This window comes from Oncorhynchus masou, chromosome 11 (genome assembly GCF_036934945.1).
Source record: "Oncorhynchus masou masou isolate Uvic2021 chromosome 11, UVic_Omas_1.1, whole genome shotgun sequence".
NCBI classification, from domain to species: domain Eukaryota; kingdom Metazoa; phylum Chordata; class Actinopteri; order Salmoniformes; family Salmonidae; genus Oncorhynchus; species Oncorhynchus masou.
This window is the reverse complement of record NC_088222.1, coordinates 59,458,779-59,483,661: the sequence shown is the minus strand read 5'-3', so window position 1 is coordinate 59,483,661 and position 24,883 is coordinate 59,458,779. Positions and strand designations below refer to the sequence as shown.

Sequence of the window (24,883 nt, the reverse complement as noted above, 5' to 3'; positions counted from 1 at the left end):
AGTCCCTATGGGGCTACTACTGTCGGTTGCATCATGGGTTTACATATACTTGTGCCTGTGCCTCAAAGTGCTGTCATACATTGACTGAGACTGGTTAAGAACCGCAATGGTTTCTTTCCAAGTCGTTTGGGTGGGATTGAGGTTCTCTGGGAGCTTGGTTTACTTGACGGCGTTATTAGGAGCAGTTATAATATAGGTTCTGGTATGTGTGTAATAAAAATTTGAGTAACAGTATGTTTAATCTTAGAGGGAGGTCTGGCACACAGGGCAGCAGTTCCAACGGCAGAATGAATTAGGACCTTGAATCTGGAGTCCAGTAGCTTCAGTAAAAGCCTGCAATTTTTTAACTGCAGAGGGCTATAAAGCAATAACAACTATCTGCGTTTCACTCTGAATACTAAAAGGCTGTCTTCAAAGCATTTCAATGAGGTTACTTAACCATGTAACATGCTTTTTGATCAAACTACGTCACTCAAAATGGACATGGTGTTGTTTTTCAGGGTGAGGTCAGTCTTTCTGTTTTTCGGCCAATCGAAAACATCCGCACCATATTCCTATGACATCACTATTTTATCTGTTAGTGAAGCACATTGTGTAACTTTATAGGCTAGCTGAACTGACGGCTAGCTGCACAAAGCAGGGAGACTGGATTGTTGGTTCTTTGCGCCCTTACCAAGAACTCTCAGCTTAATTTGCAGCTGCTGTGAAATTTGTGTGTGTGTGTGTGTGTGTGTGTGTGTGTGTGTGTGTGTGTGTGTGTGTGTGTGTGTGTGTGTGTGTGTGTGTGTGTGTGTGTGTGTGTGTGTGTGTGTGTGTGTGTGTGTGTGTGTGCTTATATACATTAATGCGTGCACATGTGTACAGTATGAGTGAACATTATGTTGTTCAAATACTGGGGTGTGTGTAATTCTGTCAGTTATGGTTGAAGTAAGGATGCGATTGAATGACAAAAAGAGGGCAGGGACTGTTCGTTACTAGGCAAACATGCAAACACACCTCTGTAGATACGGCACAAGGCCATCTAATCTGGATAAAACTTCCAAACTATTAAGAACAAGTGCTATGAAAAACCAGGCTCAGGAGGAAGAGAGAGAGGGGAAGAGGAAAATTGGCGTAGTGAGAGAGCAGTTTGAGTACAGCTGGGACTCGGTCGCTTCCAAGGAGAGAGAGATTGAGACAGGCTATTTCTGGGACTGCCCCCCTTTCCCCTCCCCTCACAAACAATCACGCATCATTCACACCCTTCACTATCTCCAGTCATCTATGTCAGGCCACCACAGCAGGGCCCAGTAGGACAGTTCCCATTCCCATCAAGGCCTTCCCCCATTCATGGTTTCATGTCTTACAGTGCATTTGGAAAGTATTCAGACCCCATGACTTTTTGAAAATGTTCTTATGTTACATCCTAAAATTGATTATCCCCACCCCACATCAATCTACACCCCATAATGACAAAGCAAAAACGTATTATTATTTTATTTTTTGTAAATGTATATATGAAAAAAAAATAACTGATCACACTTACATAAGTATTCAGACCCTTTACTCAGTACTTTGTTGAAGCACCTTTGGCAGTGATTACAGCCTCAAGTCTTCTTGGGTATGACGCTACAAGCTTGGCACACCTGTATTTGGGGAGTTTCTCTCATTCTTTTCTGGAGATACTCTCAAGCTCTGTCAGGTTGGATGGGGAGTGTTGCTGCACAGCTATTTTCAGGTATCTCCAATGATGTTCGATCGGGTTCAAGTCCAGGCTCTGGCTGGGCCATTCAAGGACATTCAGAATCCACTCCTGGTTGTCTTGGCTCTGTGCTTAGGGTCAGTGTCCTATTGGAAGGTGAACCTTCGCCCAAGTCTGAGGTCCTGAGCGCTCTGGAGGAGGCTTTCATTAATGATCTGAACCCTCCCTCAATCCTGACATTTTTTGGCACCCTCCCCAGATCTGTGCCTCGACACCATCCCTGTCCCGGAGCTCTACGGACAATTCCTTCGACCTCATGGCTTGGTTTTTGCTCTGACATGCACTGTCAGGGTGCAGCTGTAGGACCTTTTATAGACAAGTGTATGTGCCTTTCCAAATCATGTCCAATCAATTGAATTGACTGCAGGTGGACTCTCAAGGATGTTCAATGCGAGCATTATGCACCTGAGATCAATTTAGAGTCTCATAGCAAAGGTTCTGAATACTTATGTAAATAAGGTATTTCTGTTTTTATTTTTAATAAATTTGCAAAGATTTCTAAAAACCTGTTTTTTGCTTTGTTATTATAGGGTATTGTGTGTAGGCTGATGAGGGAAAAAATATTTAATCAATTTTAGAATAAGTGTTACAGATTAAGGGGTGATCTGTGCATATTGGTATGAACATGACAACATAGGCCTCTCATAGCTCAACACAGAATGGAGACAGACCAACTGTCAAGTCTCTTCACTGACATTTTCAAACTCTCCCTGACGGAGTCTGTAATATCTGTAATACCTACATGTTTCAAGCAGACCACTACAGTCCCTGTGCCCAAGGAAGCGAAGGTAACCTGCCTAAATGATTACCGCCCCGTAGCACTCACGTCAGTAGCCATGAAGTGCTTTGAAAGGCTGGTCATGGTTCACATCAACAGCATCCTCCCGGACACCCTAGACCCACTCCAATTCACATACCGCCCCAACAGATCCACAGACGACGCAATCTCAATCGCACTCCACACTGCCCTTTCTCACCTGGACAAAAGGAACACCTATGTGAGATTGCTGTTCATTGAACGCTGAGCTGTAGTCAACACCATAGTGCCCACAAAGCTCATCACTAAGCTAAGGAACCTGGGATTAAACACCTCCCTCTGCAACTGGATCCTGGACTTCCTGACGGGCCCTCCCCAGGTGGTAAGAGTAGGCAAATACATGTCTGCCACGCTGATCCTCAACACTGGGGCCCCACAGGGTTGTGTCCGCTCCTGTACTTCCTGTTCACCCACGACTGCGTGGCCAAACCTGACTCCAACACCATCATTAAGTTTGCTGACGACACAACAGTGCTAGGCCTGATCACCGACAACAATGAGACGGCCTATAGGGAGGAGGTCAGAGACCTGACCATGTGCCACGACAAAGCCTATTCCCCCTCAGGAGACTGAAAAGATTTGGCATGGGACCCCAGATCCTCAAAAGGTTCTACAGCTGCACCATCGAGAGCATCATGACTGGTTGCATCACCGTCTGATATGGCAACTGCTCAGTATCTGACCGTAATGCGCTACAGACGGTAGTGAGAACGGCCCGGTACATCACTGGGGCCAAGCTTCCTGCCATCCAGGACCTATATAATAGGCGGTGTCAGAGGAAAGCTCATATGATTGTCAGAGACTCCAGTCACCCAAGTTATAGACTGTTCTCTCTGCAACCGCACGGCAAGCGGTACCAGAGAGCCAAGTCTAGGACCAAAAGGCTCCTCAACAGCTTCTACCCCCAAGCCATAAGACTGCTGAACAATTAATAAAATCGCCACTAGACTACTTACATTGACCCCCCCCCCCCCTTTGTACACTGCTGCTTCTCGCTGTTTATTATCTATGCAGAGTCACTTCACCCCTACCTACATGTACAAAAAACCTCAACTAACCTGTACACTGACTGGGTACCGGTACCCCCCTGTATATAGCCTTGTTATTGTTGTTCTTATTGTGTTACTTTTTATTTTTTATTTATTTACTTATTTTTTATTGTTATTTTTTACTTTAGTCTATTTGGTAAATATTTTCTTAACTCTTCTTGAACTGTACTTGTAAGTAAGTACAATCAATCCTTATCCCAGTCTGCTGTTCCCACATGCTTCAAGAGGGCCACCATTGTTCCTGTTCCCAAGAAAGCTAATGTAACTGAGTTAAACGACTACCGCCCCGTAGCACTCACTTCCTTCATCATGAAGTGCTTTGAGAGACTAGTCAAGGACCATATCACCTCCACCCTACCTGACACTCTAGACCCACTCCAATTTGCTTACCGCCCAAATAGGTCTACAGACGATGCAATCTCAACCACACTGCACACTGCCCTAACCCATCTGGACAAGAGGAATACCTATGTGAGAATGCTGTTCATCGACTACAGCTCGGCATTTAACACCATAGTACCCTCCAAGCTCGTCATCAAGCTCGAGACCCTGGGTCTCGACCCCGCCCTGTGCAACTGGGTACTGGACTTCCTGACGGGCCACCCCCAGGTGGTGAGGGTAGGTAACAACATCTCCACCCCGCTGATCCTCAACACTGGGGCCCCACAAGGGTGCGTTCTGAGCCCTCTCCTGTACTCCCTGTTCACCCACGACTGCGTGGCCATGCACGCCTCTAACTCAATCATCAACTTTGCGGACAACACTACAGTGGTAGGCTTCATTACCAACAACGACGAGACGGCCTACAGGGAGGAGGTGAGGGCCCTCGGAGTGTGGTGTCAGGAAAATAACCTCACACTCAACGTCAACCAAACAAAGGAGATGATTGTGGACTTCAGGAAACAGCAGAGGGAGCACCCCCCTATCCACATCGACGGGACAGTAGTGGAGAGGGTAGTATGTTTTAAGTTCTTCGGCGTACACATCACGGACAAACTGAATTGGTCCACCCACACAGACAGCGTTGTGAAGAAGGCGCAGCAGCGCCTCTTCAACCTCAGGATGCTGAAGAAATTTGGCTTGTCACCAAAAGCACTCACAAACTTCTACAGATGCACAATCGAGAGCATCCTGTCGGGCTGTATCACTGCCTGATACGGCAACTGCTCCGCCCACAACCGTAAGGCTCTCCAGAGGGTCGTGAGGTCTGCACAACGCATCACCGGGGGCAAACTACCTGCCCTCCAGGACACCTACACCACCCGATGTCACAGGAAGGCCATAAAGATCATCAAAGACATCAACCAACTCAGCCACTGCCTGTGCACCCCGCTATCATCCAGAAGGCGAGGTCAGTACAGGTGCATCAAAGCAGGGACCGAAAGACTGAAAAACAGCTTCTATCTCAAGGCCATCAGACTGTTAAACAGCCACCACTAACATTGAGTGGATGCTGCCAACATACTGACTCCAGCTCACTTTAATAATGGAAATTTATGGAAATGTATGTAAAAATTGTATCACTAGCCACTTTAAACTATGCCACTTTGTTTACATACCCTACAATACTCATCTCATATGTATATACTGTATTCGAAACCATCTACTGCATCTTGCCTATGCCGTTCTGTACCATCACTCATTCATATATCTTTATGTACATATTCTTTATCCCTTTACACCTGTGTGTATAAGGTAGTAGCTGTGGAATTGTTAGGTTAGATTACTCGTCGGTTATTACTGCATTGTCGGAACTAGAAGCACAAGCATTTCGCTACACTCGCATTAACATCTGCTAACCATGTGTATGTGACAAATAAAATTAGATTTGAAGTAAGGTCTGATTTGTTTTGAAAAGTCATTGCTATGGTATAGCCTACCTGTTTGTCATTAAAAACAAGTTTGATAAAATACTGCAGCAGAATTTACAACATGTTTGCGCTAAGTTCAGTAGGGAATAAATCACGAAAGGTAGAACGAAAATGAAAGGTTACAGACTTGCGGTGAGGAACAAGGTAGTCAAAATAAAATGTAATTGATTAGCTTTGTTTCTTGTCTTTGAATTCCTCAGTAAAAAATAACGTCTGCAAACTTTAAACAGGTGCAAAAGCCTCGTATATTTGGTCATATAAGTGTACACTGAAAACACGCAGACTTTCTGGAAGACTAGTTTAATTTTACTTTGGGGACCCTAGCAGTACCCAATGACATCGCTGCCAGCACCCTCTCCCTGAACTCCTCACAACACGATGGGGAGGAGCAGAGCAGGTGGTGCTCTATCGACACATTCACCACCCAGCGAGAGCAAGAGGATACAAGAGCACAACTGCATCAAAGTGTGTTTTCAATGTAGACAAACAAAGTCGTAGTATTGCATGGTATACCGCTTCTTTTTTTCTTCACTTCCGGTACTTCTGTCAAATGTGTCTCACGTCATCTATTGGTTGAGAGAGGATCAAGTCTGTCTATCAGCACAAAGTGCCTGTTGCACTTACTCATTACTAGCTCTAGCCTGTCCTGAAGAACCACTACTCTCACTGCGAGTCTGGGCTGCACCACCACTTGTGCTGCACAGAAGTTATTAACACACTTGAATAATGCAACATGGCTGGTTGCAATTTTGAAACTAGCAACGCGCGTGCCCCGCCCAGCTGAGGATCTGTCTTTCAGCCATCTATTCCCTGTGTTTGAGGGGGGCTAAATCCGCTTGTTACTTAAATCTCGCTGGATTGACTCATTTCACGCCTTTGCTTGTGTCTGTCAATTTTCTTTCCATGAACGTTACGACCGCTGAAATGCTTGTAATGACCTGTCAACGCTTCATCAGAGATTGAACTCACCGTCTCGACACATCACAAGAAAGAGAAGAAAAAAAAAACTTTATTTTGATGGGTGTTCATTTTTTGTGTACTTGAAAAAAAAGTAATAATCTAAACAGTTGAAATGTTTATAAATTAGATGAGCTGAAATGAAAGCAACTTTTGAAAATGAGCTCTCGGATTACAGTGATATTATGTATGATCTCGCACACATTGTAAAGTATGTTTATGTGACTGCAGTAGACAGAGAAAGTGTTTGGTGGTTGCAGCCTTGTTCCTGGAGTATCGTAATTCATTGTTCAAAATGTGCATTTATTAGAATTGTTTTTAAAACATTTTAACAATTTCGATGACCGTTGCTATTGAATCATTTCTGTTCACAAAAGAAAGCTTACAGCAGAAGCTAACATCAATTGACTACCCTAGTACTTAGTTTGTAATCATATGCAAACCAAAATGCTGATGATTGTCACCCAAAAACTTTATTCATTCACTTCATCTCCCCTGCCTCACATCTCTCCCAAGATCATATTTGCTCAAGCCTAGAACTTAAGTGTGTATATGACGTCATGGGTCTTAAAGAGACAGCACACACTTTTACATGACGTCATGGGTCTTAAAGAGACAGCACGCACTTTTACATGACGTCATGGGTCTTAAAGAGACAGCACGCACTTTTACATGATGTCATGGTCTTAAAGAGACAGCACACACTTTTACATGACGTCATGGGTCTTAAAGAGACAGCACGCACTTTTACATGACGTCATGGGTCTTAAAGAGACAGCACACACTTTTACAAAAGAATAGATTGGAAGGTAAACATTGTTTTTCATCTGTAGCCCCATGAATTCAGCCAAAACAAGCTCAATAACTCATTGCATGCACACACTCCTATTGAATATGTATTCACCTGTATAGTAAATAGGCCTAGGCTACATCTTGATTCAGCCAGTTTATCAATAGACTTGAGATTGACCATTCAAATCATTTGCATGCTTGTATAATTGTTTTCTTAATGCATCCATTCAAACATCTACAATTTCAAATGTAATAATATTGAACTCAAAAGAACTGTCTGGATCGAGTGCCATTCTGTGACTGGCTAATACGCCTTATTTTTTCCCTTGGTATCGTTTTGCTATAGTTTTGGTATCGAGCATTGTGATGCTGACCCTGGTATCGATATCAAAGTCAAAATTCTGATATCGTGACAACACTACAAAGGAGCGCTGCTACATTGTATGCAAAAGTAAGCCATTACTATAGTTAATTTTCAGCGTGTCATGGTGATGATCGATGAATCCAGTTTTTCAGATAGTGCAGTAGTGGGAACAGGAGATACCCTAAAAAGGAAATATTATTGTACATCTATTCTTTGCCACGGGTCAATAATTATTGGTAACACTTTATATATGGATGGTCAATGTGTAGATGCTCTACAGACTATCAGTAACATTTCATTTAACTATCTACTAACACTAACCTTAACCTAACCCTAAACTTAACCCTAACCCTTATTCTAAACTATTCCTAGATGCCATTACCTGCTGTTGTGCCCTTGAGCAAGGCACATAGCCCCCCACAACAACAGGTGCCCAGAGTGGCAGCCCCCTGCACCTCTCCAAAAACCTGTATGTGTGTCTTTCGGATGGGTTGGGTTAAAAGCGGAAGTCAAATTTGTGTGCAATTGGCTAATAAAGTCATCTTAATCTTAATCAACAGTGAGCCGCCCGACACCTGTTATTTTCCGGAAGCTTCCTCAGCCATGAAGGACAAACGCATACACTTTACTGCGGCTCTCGCATTTCCTGCTCCGAAGTCAAGATGTTTCAGCACCAACCAGAGAGTGCAGTGACCTCCATCAGTGTGGGGTTATTGGGAAAACATGAGCATATTTTTCCATGTTGACATGTTTTTAAGAACAAGGCCCTTATGGGCGACGACTGCTTCCAGTGTACCTTACATGTCCTCGACATTGGATAATGTGCTCTCTCCATCTTGGAGTAAAATGGCAGCCAGGCAGCTAAGCGGGGAATTGATTAAATCTTTGCATTGTAGCAGAATGAAGAATGATAGAACTTCTGGGGACTACAGAAATTGGATCAGCTCCCTGCTAAGAGCACAGCCAAATTGAAAGAGCAATTGCTTGTATCTATAAATGCTATTCCTGAGTCAGAAGCAGCTGTAGCATCTGAATAGGTCTTTTGTCTGGGTAAAAATACTGTGCATTTGGAAGGCTGGATCAAACTCATTGGGCTGGAAGTCAAATTCCAGGGTAACCAACAAATAACATCTTGTACTGAACTTGAATTGAGAGTCCGATGATTTTGGGGGCTCTTACTAGGCCTTTATATTTGGATAATTTGATCAGGGACAAAGTGGGATCCAATTACCTGGGTAGAAGTCTTTGGATTTGGACAGCTTGATGGTGGCGCCCGTCTCTTTCTGCAGCTGTACGATGGTCTGGCCGCCCTTGCCAATTATGGAGCCGGCCGCATAGCTGGGGATCAGCACCTTCAGGAAGTACTCACCCTCCTCTGGAAGGACATAGAGAGAGAGAGAGAGAGACGAACAGACAGGAGAGGGTCAGAGCTAGTAAGGAAGCTGTAGTCTACACACATATACACCATACTGCAAGTAACCCAGCCACCTCAGCTGATACATGCCTCTGGCTCCATTCACTCTGGCACCATTCAATCATTCTCAATAGGAACATGTAAGTGTCAGATCAGATGCAAACAGTTGAATAGGTAGCTAGCCACATATATTCTTGTCAGACTGACACTTTGGTAGGAAGGTATCTAGAGGTATTTTTCATTTCGGAGTGTGATTCTTTTGTAGCCTCTAGTCCCATATTTCATCAGAGTTTGGTGACACGTTCTGTGTTCTGTCCCAGATTTCCTGTGGAGTAAATGCTGACCTCCTTTCCAGTGTGCAGAGGTCTAATTTTAACTGTTTTCAAGGAGTTTTAGTATCCTTTATCAGAATCTTCTGACAAAATATCTAATTCATGGTTCAAACCAAGCCAAGACCTACAATGTAAACTTTTTTGTATTTTTTATCTCAAACCCGAGACAAAGGGGAGCATAAACATCATCGGAATGGTGAAAATTATAGGATCTATTAACATTACTCAGAATATTACTCACACAGGACTATGTCAAAACATATTAATCATATGCTTGCAGTGCATGAAATCCAACCCATTATGATCCAGAGTAATAACTGTTGGAGATGCTAGCATAAGGAAACAAAATCCCTGCCAAAAAGACAGACTCAATCTCCCCCCCGTTTAAAAGGGGGGAGTGGCTTACAACACTGTCTTGTATCGGTCAGTGATTGATATCATGTCAGCTCAAAGAATTCACTGATCAAACCTTCTGTTCGTCATCCTTTTAATCGAGAATGTTCCACTCCACATACTGGCTAATCAAGAAGATTTAATCATCACCCAGGTGAGCAGTGTGTGTCACTCCAAACGAATCCAGATTGGGTAGCAATTGGGTAGAGCAATCAACCCAATGTTGGGATTGGACTGCGAATACCAACCCAAAGATGGTGGATTGGTCAATGTACAGGCCTGCTTAAGGGGTGGCTGTCCCATAGATACCAATGCAATAGACGCTGGGTCTGGTCAGCTTAGTTCATTAACTGTAGATTAACCAGAAAAAAATTGCAACTGGGATGTCTCACTTCCTCTTCCGTCTCTGTACCAACCAACACCGGTTGTGCTATTCCAGACATAAGTAATCAACATGAGAGACAGACATGCGATCAATATATGAACCTGTGAGAAAAATTCCTACTCAATGTCACCCCAGAAATCAATTAGATAATAATAGCCTAAATAATTCTTCAAACATCTGTGCTGGTATGACCCAAAAAGTATCTAGTATGTTTTTCAGATATCAACGACTAGTTTTAACATTCCTTTTCAATGAATGACTTCACTTTGGGACTTCTTCAACGCTTCATCAGTGACGTCACTCTGTCAAGTACGTACATTCAAAGTTTATATCAGTACACAAACATTTTCTTTAATACAGACCAGCACAAAAAAAGATAATGACGAAATCAAACCGTAGTTGTTCGTTTTAATGGTGATTTTAATGGTGATGCGTGTTTGCCTGTGTCGTCGTTGTATAGCTTCTTGCAGGGGGATGGATCTGCAGGCTCGTCCAGGGAAGACGGATGGATGGAGCTCTGCACACATCGATGTCACTGTTCTAAGACTGACCTTCTGTTTGCCTCTTAAATGGGCTCATTAGATCCTGATCACAATGAATGTGGCACTGTGACATCTAGGGATTTCAGTCACTCTACGTGTCACCTCTCTACTGATTCTTTTAACATGCCCCTCATGTTCCATTTGGATTTTGATAGGTCTCTCAATAAAGTCATGACACGTTGATATCTAAAATCCAAAGTCAATTCTGTTAACTCAGACTAAAGGACCTTCCTTACTGGTCAGACTTTAGACTACTAGAACCAACATTCATATGAAAATACACACCATCTTCACATGTCTAGTCTGTCAACACATTTATATTGTAAATCACACTGATGAATGATAGAGCCTTTCTGAAAACATCCATTAGTCATCTATCAATCGGAGAGAAACCATTATGACAATCTGACACAAAACTCCTTTAGCCAAGGCACTTTTTCTGCTTGGACTTCTGCTTTCTACTCCATTAATCTTCCCCTTTCAGAGAAAAAAAGTTTTCCTTTCCAGGAAAAAAATAATAATAGATGACCTTGATGAAAAAGTAAAAACCATGGCTTAGACAATGACATTGTCTTCATGGAAGTACAGACTTTTCTACTGTCAGTCAGAGGACACATGTTATTACAACTCTCCACACAGGATAAACTGAACAATAGGAATGGAAATGTCCTCTATTAGACCTGTGTTGGCAGGGGAGTTCCCGTTTCTATGTGTCTTAAAACCAGGGTGAACCCAGCAGGGGAGAGCATGCCATTGAGATTCACTCCATTGCCCTCACAGGCAGCGTTTGCAGTCATTAGTCAATAATTAATTTCGTCCTAGCGTCTGAAAAATCACACTAACAGGTTTCAATGGCGTCATGTAGTAGAGTAAACATGGCAATCTGTTGCTGCAATCCGTCAGGGGAATGGGAGCAGTATGGGGCAGGTTGGGAAGCTAAGCCAGTCGGGGCTGTTGAGTTCAAACCCCATGCATCCAATACTGGAGGGATGGCTTGAAGGAGAGACACGGACACTCAGCCAAACGTGTTTAGTGAAGTCACTCAAGGGGGGTGGGTCAGAAGGAAATGCCTTGTGACCACCCCCCACTCCCTCCAAATACCCACTCTGCATGTCAATGGACCAACCTGGCGCTGACAGGCAGCAAGAACGATGGATCAAAATGGGCAATAATGAGCAGAATATATTTCACGTAGTCAAGTATTAAGAGTTGAGTGTGATAAATGAATTCAACAAGTCATGACAAAAACAGTTTGGCTCTTACCCATTCTGAGATCTGCTGGTAAAATCCTCTGTCAGATCGCCATCAATACCGGGGGACAATCTTGTAAGGGTACCTTAACGTTAGGCTAGTCATAGGTGCAATGGTGGCGTTGAGGAATGCGGCCAGTCAACCTTTTTCACAGAGGTCTAATACATCAGTGGGTGCAAAAAAAAGATTTCACCGCAACATCCAAGCCATGCCTGCAGCTGGCCAGAGCCTCAATTGTATGAGAAAATGCTAATGCAGGCTCTCAGTATTTTCAGTGAAAGACGCCACGCATTGTTCAAGCCTGCACCGGTTTGAAGGGGGGGGTCTTCCCTGCCGCATCACCCACTGCTCTCATCCATATTCATCGAGTGGCCTGTCCGTCTGCAGCAGCGTGGCGACTGACACCTGCCCTGGCCAATCGGCAGTCTCCTCCCGAGCACGTCATTCCACAACCACCCCCCACAATGCCTGTCCCCGAAAAAAAAAAATTTTCTTCCACACTCCGCCTCTTTTGACGCAGCACTATAAAGCATAGCGACCCATTCACTTTCTTTTTCCGTGAAAAATTACAAACTGGTTTGTGCATTTCATTGGAGAGAACGTGGGGTGACCTTGAGCGATGGCTGAAAAGGTGTGTGGAGGAGGAGAGGACTGATCTGATAGCGTGTGCCGTACACCCCATCTCATCCACCCCTTTTCCCTCAAACGGCCATGTTTGAGTGGGAGGGGGCCCTCATCAACCACTGCAAATGGCAGTGCCGCAGAATGGTGGAGGGGGGAAGGGGTGGGGGGCAACGAAGCCAATCACTACGTCTATACATCTTGTAGACTATAGAGCGAGGTATCCTACGTGTGTGTGTGTGTGTGTGTGTGTGTGTGTGTGTCTTTGTGTATCTATGTGAGAGAGAGTCTGTGTGTGTGTGTGAGGGGAGGGGTTTGGCTCCGCTCAATAGTCATTTCCAGGGAACCTCTAGAAACACTAGTACCATTTGCATAGTCTCTTTGTTCCTTTTCTAGATTCATTTCCAATGTATTTAAATCACAGAGCAAACTGAAGTAATAACTGAGGCATCTGGCAAACGTCTTACTGTAAATTCTACCGATGAACCGTTCCTTGTGTCACCCGGACTCACTGGTGTACATTGTCTCTCTGTCTCTCCCTCCTCCTCTCTTCCTCTGCCACCTGGCAAATTCATAGTCCGCTCACGTCACATCTCTCTGCAAGGGCACCTGTGTCCTTCTCACAAAAAAACACCAGCTCACATTCCTGTGCCAACCTTTCCATTAGCAACATTACCATATCATACATAATCCTTCAACTACACAGGCTTAGGAAAGGCACCCGAGCCAGTAAAAGGGGCTCGGGACATGGGAAATTACAGGCTAAATTAGCATGAGCGATGAATGAAAAAGGAGAGGGGTGTTGCTGATAAAAGAAGCAATAGGCTACCTCTTCCTCGAGTTGGGCAGTAATTCGCCAGCAAACCTAAATGCACAATAGGCACACGGCAGTAAAAAAAACAGCAGAGCCTTACTCCTTTGTTATGGTAACTGCCAGTCATGTTAATGATCAACAGGAATGATGTAATCAATATCAGACACAATTTGTAATGTAATGACCACAATGGCTGAGGATCATCAAGCAGTGAAATACTTATTCCATATGTATTATATACGGTGCCCTCAGAAAGTATTCACACCCCTTTAGTTTTTCCACATGTTGTTGTTACAAAGTGGGATTCAAATGGATTACATTCAGATTTTGTGTCACTGGCTACACACTGGCTACCCCATAACGTCAAGGTAGAATTATGTTTTTAGAGATTTGTACAAATGAATAAAAAATGGAAAAGCTGTCTTCAGTTAATAAGTATTCAACCAGCAGGTGGCCTAGTGGTTAGTGTTGGGCCAGTAACCGAAAGGTTGCTAGATCAAATCCCCGAGCTGACAAGGTAAAGGTAGAAATCTGTTGTTCTGCCCCTGAACAAGGCAGTTAACCCACTGCTCCTAGGCTGTCACGTTCTGTCTTTATGTTAGGTTGGTCAGGGCGTGAGTTGGGGTGGGTTGTCTATGTTCTTTTTTCTATATGTTTGGCCTAGTATGGTTCTCAATCAGAGGCAGGTGTCGTTCGTTGTCTCTGATTGAGAATCATATTTCGGTAGCCTTTTCCCACCTGTGTTTTGTGGGTGCTTATAGTCTGTTTAGTGTTTTATGCACCTTAAAGGAGTGTTTCATTTTTTTCACATTGTTATTTTGTATTTCAGTCTTCGGTAAATAAAACATCATGAAAACGTCCGATATTTCATACTTGTCAGACGACGAAGACAACCGTTACAGAATTACCCACCCCAACCGGACCAAGCAGAGTGGTAACCAGGAGCAGAGGGTTCTGGACTCCTGGACATGGGAGAAGATTTTGGACGGAAAGGGACCCTGGGCACAAGCTGGGGAATATTGCCGCCCCCGGGAAGAGCTGGAGGCAGCCAAAGCCGAGAGGCGGCATTATGAGGAGCTAGCACAGCAACAGGGACGAGAGGCAGCCCCCAAAACTTATTGGGGGAGGCATACGGGGAGTGTGGCTAAGTCAGGTAGGAGACCTGAGCCAACTCCTCGTGCTTACCATGGAGAGAGGTGGACCGGGCAGGCACTATGTTATGCCGTGAGGCGCACAGTGTCCCTGGTGCGCAGGCATAGCCCGGTGCGCTACATCGCAGATCCTCGTATCGGCCGGGCTAGAGTGGGCATCGAGCCAGGTGCTATGAAGCCGGCTCTGCGCTCAGCGCATCTGGTCTCCAGTGCGTCTCCTCGGCCCGGGGTATATGGCACCAGCCCTACGTACGGTGTCCCCGGTTCGCCAGCCCAGTGCGGTCTGTTCCACCTCGCCGCACTGGCCGGGCTACGGGGAGTATCCAGCCAGGACAGGTTGTACAGGCTCGGTGCTCGAGACCTCCAGTGCGCCTTCACGGTCCGGTCCATCCGGTGCCTCCTCCACGCACCAGGCTGTCTCTCTGTCTCCTCCCTCCAGGTGCTCCCTCATGTCTAGCGCTTCCAGGTGCTCCCGCCTGTCCAGCGCTTCCAGAGTCTCCCTCCTGTCTAGAGCTGCCAGAGCCGTCCGTCTGTCCTGAGCTGCCAGAGCCGCCCGTCTGTCCTGAGCTGCCAGAGCCGCCCGTCTGTCCTGAGCTGCCAGAGCCGCATGTCTGTCCTGAGCTGCCAGAGCCGCCAGTCTGTCCTGAGCTGCCAGAGCCGCCCGTCTGTCCTGAGCTTCCAGAGCCGCCCGTCTGTCCTGAGCTTCCAGAGCCGCCCGTCAGTCAGGAGCAGCCAGAGCCGTCCGTCTGTCCTGAGCTGCCAGAGCCGTCCGTCTGTCCTGAGCTGCCAGAGCCGCCCGTCAGTCAGGAGCTGACGTCACGAACGACGAACGGCCCTTCACGCCGGCGCCGCCGGAGTCTCCCGCCTGTCCGGTGCTGCTGGAATCTCCCATCCATTCGCTGCAAGGGTCCCAGTCCGAGGTGGGCGGCGAGGGTCGCCGCTCCAAAGGCGCCACTTAAGCGGGCAAAGACTATGATGGAGTGGGGTCCACGTCCCACGGCAGAGCCACCACCGCGGACAGACGCCCACCCAGACCCTCCCCTATAGGTTCAGGTTTTGCGGCCGGAGTCCTCACCTTTTGGGGGGGTACTGTCACGTTCTGACCTTAGTTTCTTTTTTATGTCTTTGTGTTAGGTTGGTCAGGGCGTGAGTTGGGGTGGATTGTCTATGTTCTTTTTTCTATGTTATATTTTCTCTGTGTTTGGCCTAAGTATGGTTCTCAATCAGAGGCAGGTGTCGTTCGTTATCTCTGAGAATCATACTTAGGTAGCCTTTTCCCACCTGTGTTCCCACCTGTGTTCCCACCTGTGTTCCCACCTGTGTTCCCACCTGTGTTCCCTTTGAGCTTGGTGTAATTAATAATGACACTTTGGATGGTGTATCAATACACCCAATCACTGCAATGATACAGGCATCCTTAAATGTGGAAGACACATTTCAGTTGAATGCATTCAGTTGTACAACTGACGAGGTATCCCCCTTTCCTTCCCATTACTAACTCAGTTGCCGTAGAGTAACGAAACAACTCAGGGATTTCACCATGAGACCAATGGTGACTTTAAAAGAGTTACAAACTTTAATGGCTGTGATAGGAGGAAACAGAGGATGGATACAACATTGTAGTTACTCCACCATACTAACCTAAATAACAGAGTGAAAAGAAGGAAGCCTGTACAGAATACAAATATTCCTAAATTTGAATCCTGTTTGCAATAAGAGACAAAAGTAAAACCGCAAACAAATGAACTATGTCCTGAATACAAATAGTTATTTGGGGCAAATCCAACACAACACATCACTGAGTACCACTCTTCATATTTTCAAGCATATTGGATGAAAGGAAAGGACAGGACATGGTTTGTGACACAAAGTTCATCCTGTTAAGACAACTTCCCTCCAAGCTATCATCTACCTCTAGAAAATTATTACATTGCTGTATTAGAGAACATTATTTCTTCAAGTTGAGTTTAATCACATACTTTTTATTATGGGAGTGCAAGAGATGATTGACAACATTATATATTCCCTGCAGTCCGGGATGGCACATTAATAAATTTGTCCAACCAAATGAGGATTGGAATGGTCCCCCATCTGAACAGTCCAAATGGTCATCATGGGGGACACCTTCCAGGGGTTGCTGGCTATCAATGATCCAGGTCAACAAGTAGTGTTTAACATGATTTGTGAGGATTAGAACGGTCCCCCCATTTGCTGGCTATCAATGATCCAGGTCAACAAGTACCCCAGCTCATCTGTCTCTGGTCTTACCAGTCTTGATACGCTCCTACGAGCAACAGCACTCGTCTTCTTTAAGTAGATTATTATGTTTTCCACAGGACCTTAGAAAGACAAAACAATATAGAAATGTCATTAGTAATTGTGTGTGATTTTGCTTGTGTTACATTTCTGTGACACAAATACATTTAAGAGCCACTGTGTTGTTACACATTTTATTCTGTACGGAGCAGACATGGAGAGAAGAGAGAACACGCACATCGAGAGGGATTAGAAAGCAGTTGCTTCGCGAGCCTGAAAATATATAATCTAAGTGATTGATAGTTGGTATTCAGTATTCATAAAAGTATGACTTATCTACATTAAATGCACTATGCATTATGTGGGTTTAATGCTGTAACACTGCATAAAACAATTAATAAAAGTCCCATGATGGTAGTTACTGCCCATTACTGCTTATCACTTAATTTATTCAATTTACTTTAATTTAATACAATATTTGTTTTATTTTATTACTTTTACTTCATTCCAAGTCATCACCTCATTTCTACTGAGCTGTCTGACAAAATCACTATTTTAGTAGTTCTTCAAAGTAAATTACTTTTATAACTACTGAATACCAACTATCAATCACTTAGATTATGTAATTTCAGGCTCGCAAAGAAACTGTTTCTCATCCCTCTCGATGTGCATCTTCTCTCTTCTCTCTATGTCTGCTCCATACAGACCGGACAAGTTTAAGCAAGCGCACAATCGATTATGGTCATTGTAGTTATTTACCCCAGTTTCTGTACTAAACTATGTAGAATATTGGCCTGTTGGAAACTACAACTCCCTACTACGTCGCACAGTTAAGGCTTGATCTGATTTATCTCTACTGAACCTGCACATTGAGCTCACAGAAGAAGAAAAAAACCCGAAATGGAATTCAAATAATTGAACCAACATCAGTCAATTAGTTGTTTAAAAACAAAAAATAACCAACATTTGAGTTAATCGCTCAGCACTATATTTACAAACAAGTGTGAAAATGTGTTTCACCGAGTTGTGGCTGAATGACAACATTAAGAACATACAGCTGGCGGGTTATACACTCTCTCGGCAGGACAGAACAACAGCCTCTGGTAAGACATGGGGCGGGGGCCTATGCATATATGGAAACAACAGCTGGTGCACGATATCTAAGGAAGTCTCAAGGTTTTGCTTGCCTGTGTATCTCATGATAAACTGTAGACCACATTATCGACTTAGAGAGTTTATCATCTGTATTTTTCGTAGCTGTCTACATAGCATCACAGACCGATGCTGGCACTAAAACCACACTCAATGAGTTGTATTCCGCCATAAGCAAAAAGAAAAACACTCATGCAGAGGCAGCGCTCCTAGTGGCCGGGGACTTTCATGCAGGGAAAACTCAAATCCATCTTACCAAATTTCTATCAGTATTTTAAATGTGCAACCAGAGGGAAATAAAATCTACACCACCATTACTCCACACACAGTGACACATACAAAGCTCTCCCTCGCCCTCCATTTGGCAAATCTGATCATAATTATATCCTTCTGATTCCTGCTTACAAGCAAAAATTTAAGCAGGAAGCACCAATGACTCGGTCTATAAAAAGTGATCAAATGAAGCAGATGCTAAACTACAGGACTCTTTTGCTAGCACAGACTGGAATATGTTCCGGGATTCTTCCGATGGCATTGAGGAGTACACCACATCAGTCACGGGCTTTATCAATAAGTGCATTGAGAACGTCATCCCCACAGTGACTGTACATACCCCAACCAGAAGCCATGGATTACAGGCAACATTCACACTGAGCTAAAGGGTAGAGCTGCTGCTTTCAAGGAGTTGGACTCTAACCTGGGAGCTTATAAGAAATCCTGCTATGCCCTCCAGCAAACCATCAAACAGCCAAAGCATCAATACAGGTCTAAGATCGAATCGTCCTACACTGGCTCCAACGCTCGTCTGATGCGGCAGGGCTTGAAAACTATTTACAGACTACAAAGGAAAGCATAGCTGAGAGCTGCCCAGTGACACGCGCCTACCAGACGAGCTAAATAACTATGCTCGCTTCGAGGCAAGTAACACTGAAACATGCATGAGAGCATCAGCTGTTCCGGACGACTGTGTGATCCCGCTCTCCACAGCCGATGTGAGTAAGACCTTTAACATCTTGAACTTACCCATCCCGTATCCGGGATCGTGAATACAGCCTCAGGCTCATTACCATAACGCAATGTTAACGATTTCTAAAAATCGCAAATGAAATGAAATAAATATGCCTGCTCTCAAGCTTAGCCTTTTCTTAACAACACTGTCATCTCAGATTTTCAAAATATGCTTTTGAACCATAGCAAATCAAGCATTTGTGTAAGAGTTTTGATAGCTAGCGTAGCATTTAGCGTAGCATTTAGCACGCAACATTTTCACAAAAACCAGAAAACCAATCAAATAAAATCATTTACCTTTGAAGAACTTCGGATGTTTTCAATGAGGAGACTCTCAGTTACATAGCAAATGTTCAGTTTTTCCTGAAAGATTCTTTGTGTAGGAGAAATCGCTCCGTTTTGTACATCACATTTGGCTACTGAAACGAACCGAAAATTCAGTCACCAAAACGTCAAACTTTTTTCAAAATTAACTCCATAATATCGACCGAAACATGGCAAACGTTGTTTAGAATCAATCCTCAAGGTGTTTTTTCACATATCTCTTCATTGATATGCCGTTCGTGGAAGCCTGCTTTCGTCTCAGAATCCCATGGAAAAATACCAGCAGCTGAGTTTTGCGCACCAATTTCCACGCAGGACACCGGGCGGACACCTGGCAAATGTAGTCTCTTATGGTCAATCTTCCAATGATATGCCTACAAATACGTCACAATGCTGCAGACACCTTGGGGAAACGATAGATAGGGCAGGCTCATTCCTTGCGCATTCACAGCCATATAAGGAGACAATGAAAAACAGAGCCTCAAAAATCCTGCTCATTTCCTGGTTGAAGTTTCATCTTGGTTTTGCCTGTAGCATCTGTTCTGGGGCACTCACAGACAATATCTTTGCAGTTCTGGAAACGTCAGAGTGTTTTCTTTCCAAAGCTATCAATTATATGCATAGTCAAGCATCTTTTTGTGACAAAATATTGTGCTTAAAACGGGCACGTCTTTTTATCCAAAAATGAAATAGCGCCCCCATAGATTCCAACAAACCATCAAACAGCCAAAACATCAATACAGGTCTAAGATCGAATCGTCCTACACTGGCTCCAACGCTCGTTGGATGTGTCAGGGCTTGAAAACTATTTACAGACTACAAAGGAAAGCATAGCTGAGAGCTGCCCAGTGACACGCGCCTACCAGACGAGCTAAATAACTATGCTCGCTTCGAGGCAAGTAACACTGAAACATGCATGAGAGCATCAGCTGTTCCAGACGACTGTGTGATCCCGCTCTCCACAGCCGATGTGACTAAGACCTTTAAACAGGTCAACATCCACAAGGCCAGATGGATTACCAGGACGTGAACTCCGAGCATGCGCTGACCAACTGGCAAGTGTCTTCACAGACATTTTCAACCTCTCCCTGTCTGAGTCTGTAATACCAATATGTTTCAAACAGACCACCATAGTCCCTGTGCTCAAGAACACTAAGGTAACCTGCCTAAATGACTACCGACCCATAGCACTCACGTCTGTAGCCATGAAATGCTTTGAAAGGCTGGTCATCTCTCACATTAACACCATTATTCCAGAAACCCTAGACCACAATTTCCATCCCGCACCAACAGATCCACAGATGACAACATCTCTATTGCACACCACACTGCCCTTTCCCACCTGGACAAAAGGAACACCTATGTGAGAATGCTTTTCATTGACTACAGCTCAGCCTTCAACACTATAGTGTACTCAAAGCTCATCACGAAGCTAAGGACCCTGGGACGAAACACCTCCCTCTGCAACTGGATCCTGGACTTCCTGACGGGCCGGCACCAGATGGTAAAGGTAGATTTGAACACACCCGCCATCTTCCTCAACATGGGGTCCCTCAGTGGTACCTAGCCAGGCATGACTTAACACCATCATTAAGTTAGCTGATGACACAACAGTGGTTTGCCTGATACAGACAATGATGACACAGCAGTGGGAAGGGGGAAATATTTGATCCCCTTGATTTGAACGTTATCTTTCACTGACAAAGAAATGTTCAGTCTATAATTTGAATGAATTTGAATTTATTTGAACAGTGAGTTTGACAGAATATCAAGAATGATGCAGAAAAACGCATGTCAAAAATGTTATAAATTGATTAGCATTTCACTGTATAGGGAGGAGGTCAGAGACCTGACCGTGATGTTGAAAGTGACAACAACCTTTCAACGTGATCAAGACAAAGAGATGATTGTGGACTACAGGAAAAGGAGGACCAAGCATATTATCAACTGTTGATTTGAGAGCTTATTCCTTTGTCCACATCACCAAAGAACTAACATGGTCCTAGCAGAGATTTACCCTGATGTTGCCAGTGGTTTGCAGATATCAAGAATCTGCTGCTGCTTACCAAATTATTGATCAAGTTGATTTGAATAACGTTATCTTTCACACGGTGCCCATTGACTCTATTCCAGAGATTTACCCTGATGTTGCCAGTTGGTTTGCAGATATCAAGAATGATGCTTACGGTGACCAAATATTATCAAGTTGATTTGAAACGTTATCTTTCACCGTTCTACCTAGCAGAGATTTACCCTGATGTTGCCAGTGGTTTGCAGATATCAAGAATGATGCTTACGGTGACCAAATATTATCAAGTTGATTTGAAACGTTATCTTTCACCGTTCTACCTAGCAGAGATTTACCCTGATGTTGCCAGTGGTTTGCAGATATCAAGAATGATGCTTACGGTGACCAAATATTATCAAGTTGATTTGAAACGTTATCTTTCACCGTTCTACCTAGCAGAGATTTACCCTGATGTTGCCAGTGGTTTGCAGATATCAAGAATGATGCTTACGGTGACCAAATATTATCAAGTTGATTTGAAACGTTATCTTTCACCGTTCTACCTAGCAGAGATTTACCCTGATGTTGCCAGTGGTTTGCAGATATCAAGAATGATGCTTACGGTGACCAAATATTATCAAGTTGATTTGAAACGTTATCTTTCACCGTTCTACCTAGCAGAGATTTACCCTGATGTTGCCAGTGGTTTGCAGATATCAAGAATGATGCTTACGGTGACCAAATATTATCAAGTTGATTTGAAACGTTATCTTTCACCGTTCTACCTAGCAGAGATTTACCCTGATGTTGCCAGTGGTTTGCAGATATCAAGAATGATGCTTACGGTGACCAAATATTATCAAGTTGATTTGAAACGTTATCTTTCACCGTTCTACCTAGCAGAGATTTACCCTGATGTTGCCAGTGGTTTGCAGATATCAAGAATGATGCTTACGGTGACCAAATATTATCAAGTTGATTTGAAACGTTATCTTTCACCGTTCTACCTAGCAGAGATTTACCCTGATGTTGCCAGTGGTTTGCAGATATCAAGAATGATGCTTACGGTGACCAAATATTATCAAGTTGATTTGAAACGTTATCTTTCACCGTTCTACCTAGCAGAGATTTACCCTGATGTTGCCAGTGGTTTGCAGATATCAAGAATGATGCTTACGGTGACCAAATATTATCAAGTTGATTTGAAACGTTATCTTTCACCGTTCTACCTAGCAGAGATTTACCCTGATGTTGCCAGTGGTTTGCAGATATCAAGAATGATGCTTACGGTGACCAAATATTATCAAGTTGATTTGAAACGTTATCTTTCACCGTTCTACCTAGCAGAGATTTACCCTGATGTTGCCAGTGGTTTGCAGATATCAAGAATGATGCTTACGGTGACCAAATATTATCAAGTTGATTTGAAACGTTATCTTTCACCGTTCTACCTAGCAGAGATTTACCCTGATGTTGCCAGTGGTTTGCAGATATCAAGAATGATGCTTACGGTGACCAAATATTATCAAGTTGATTTGAAACGTTATCTTTCACCGTTCTACCTAGCAGAGATTTACCCTGATGTTGCCAGTGGTTTGCAGATATCAAGAATGATGCTTACGGTGACCAAATATTATCAAGTTGATTTGAAACGTTATCTTTCACCGTTCTACCTAGCAGAGATTTACCCGATGTTGCCAGTGGTTTGCAGATATCAAGAATGATGCTTACGGTGACCAAATATTATCAAGTTGATTTGAAACGTTATCTTTCACCGTTCTACCTAGCAGAGATTTACCCGATGTTGCCAGTGGTTTGCAGATATCAAGAATGATGCTTACGGTGACCAAATATTATCAAGTTGATTTGAAACGTTATCTTTCACCGTTCTACCTAGCAGAGATTTACCCTGATGTTGCCAGTGGTTTGCAGATATCAAGAATGATGCTTACGGTGACCAAATATTATCAAGTTGATTTGAAACGTTATCTTTCACCGTTCTACCTAGCAGAGATTTACCCGATGTTGCCAGTGGTTTGCAGATATCAAGAATGATGCTTACGGTGACCAAATATTATCAAGTTGATTTGAAACGTTATCTTTCACCGTTCTACCTAGCAGAGATTTACCCTGATGTTGCCAGTGGTTTGCAGATATCAAGAATGATGCTTACGGTGACCAAATATTATCAAGTTGATTTGAAACGTTATCTTTCACCGTTCTACCTAGCAGAGATTTACCCCGATGTTGCCAGTGGTTTGCAGATATCAAGAATGATGCTTACGGTGACCAAATATTATCAAGTTGATTTGAAACGTTATCTTTCACCGTTCTACCTAGCAGAGATTTACCCTGATGTTGCCAGTGGTTTGCAGATATCAAGAATGATGCTTACGGTGACCAAATATTATCAAGTTGATTTGAAGCGTTATCTTTCACCGTTCTACCTAGCAGAGATTTACCCCGATGTTGCCAGTGGTTTGCAGATATCAAGAATGATGCTTACGGTGACCAAATATTATCAGGTTGATTTGAAACGTTATCTTTCACCGTTCTACCTAGCAGAGATTTACCCTGATGTTGCCAGTGGTTTGCAGATATCAAGAATGATGCTTACGGTGACCAAATATTATCAAGTTGATTTGAAACGTTATCTTTCACCGTTCTACCTAGCAGAGATTTACCCGATGTTGCCAGTGGTTTGCAGATATCAAGAATGATGCTTACGGTGACCAAATATTATCAAGTTGATTTGAAACGTTATCTTTCACCGTTCTACCTAGCAGAGATTTACCCGATGTTGCCAGTGGTTTGCAGATATCAAGAATGATGCTTACGGTGACCAAATATTATCAAGTTGATTTGAAACGTTATCTTTCACCGTTCTACCTAGCAGAGATTTACCCCGATGTTGCCAGTGGTTTGCAGATATCAAGAATGATGCTTACGGTGACCAAATATTATCAAGTTGATTTGAAACGTTATCTTTCACCGTTCTACCTAGCAGAGATTTACCCGATGTTGCCAGTGGTTTGCAGATATCAAGAATGATGCTTACGGTGACCAAATATTATCAAGTTGATTTGAAACGTTATCTTTCACCGTTCTACCTAGCAGAGATTTACCCTGATGTTGCCAGTGGTTTGCAGATATCAAGAATGATGCTTACGGTGACCAAATATTATCAAGTTGATTTGAAACGTTATCTTTCACCGTTCTACCTAGCAGAGATTTACCCGATGTTGCCAGTGGTTTGCAGATATCAAGAATGATGCTTACGGTGACCAAATATTATCAAGTTGATTTGAAACGTTATCTTTCACCGTTCTACCTAGCAGAGATTTACCCGATGTTGCCAGTGGTTTGCAGATATCAAGAATGATGCTTACGGTGACCAAATATTATCAAGTTGATTTGAAACGTTATCTTTCACCGTTCTACCTAGCAGAGATTTACCCGATGTTGCCAGTGGTTTGCAGATATCAAGAATGATGCTTACGGTGACCAAATATTATCAAGTTGATTTGAAACGTTATCTTTCACCGTTCTACCTAGCAGAGATTTACCCTGATGTTGCCAGTGGTTTGCAGATATCAAGAATGATGCTTACGGTGACCAAATATTATCAAGTTGATTTGAAA

The 24,883-nt window shown here is 43.6% G+C and overlaps 1 protein-coding gene across 2 annotated transcripts in view; it reads right to left on the bottom strand.

Moving 5' to 3' along the window:
* Positions 1-24,883, bottom strand: part of LOC135548896 (RNA-binding protein Nova-1-like) — a 68,984-nt gene that overhangs the window by 24,424 nt on the left and 19,677 nt on the right. The window contains exons 1-2 of one of the 2 annotated variants that reach the window (XM_064978966.1): positions 11,921-12,370; positions 8,823-8,966 (exon numbers count right to left, since the gene is read on the bottom strand). In XM_064978966.1, the coding sequence (XP_064835038.1) occupies positions 8,823-8,966; positions 11,921-11,924 (148 nt within the window). In that variant the 5' untranslated portion in view covers positions 11,925-12,370. Of the gene's footprint in view, positions 1-8,822; positions 8,967-11,920; positions 12,371-24,883 lie in introns of those variants that run through there. The other variant, XM_064978965.1, reaches the window with a different exon arrangement.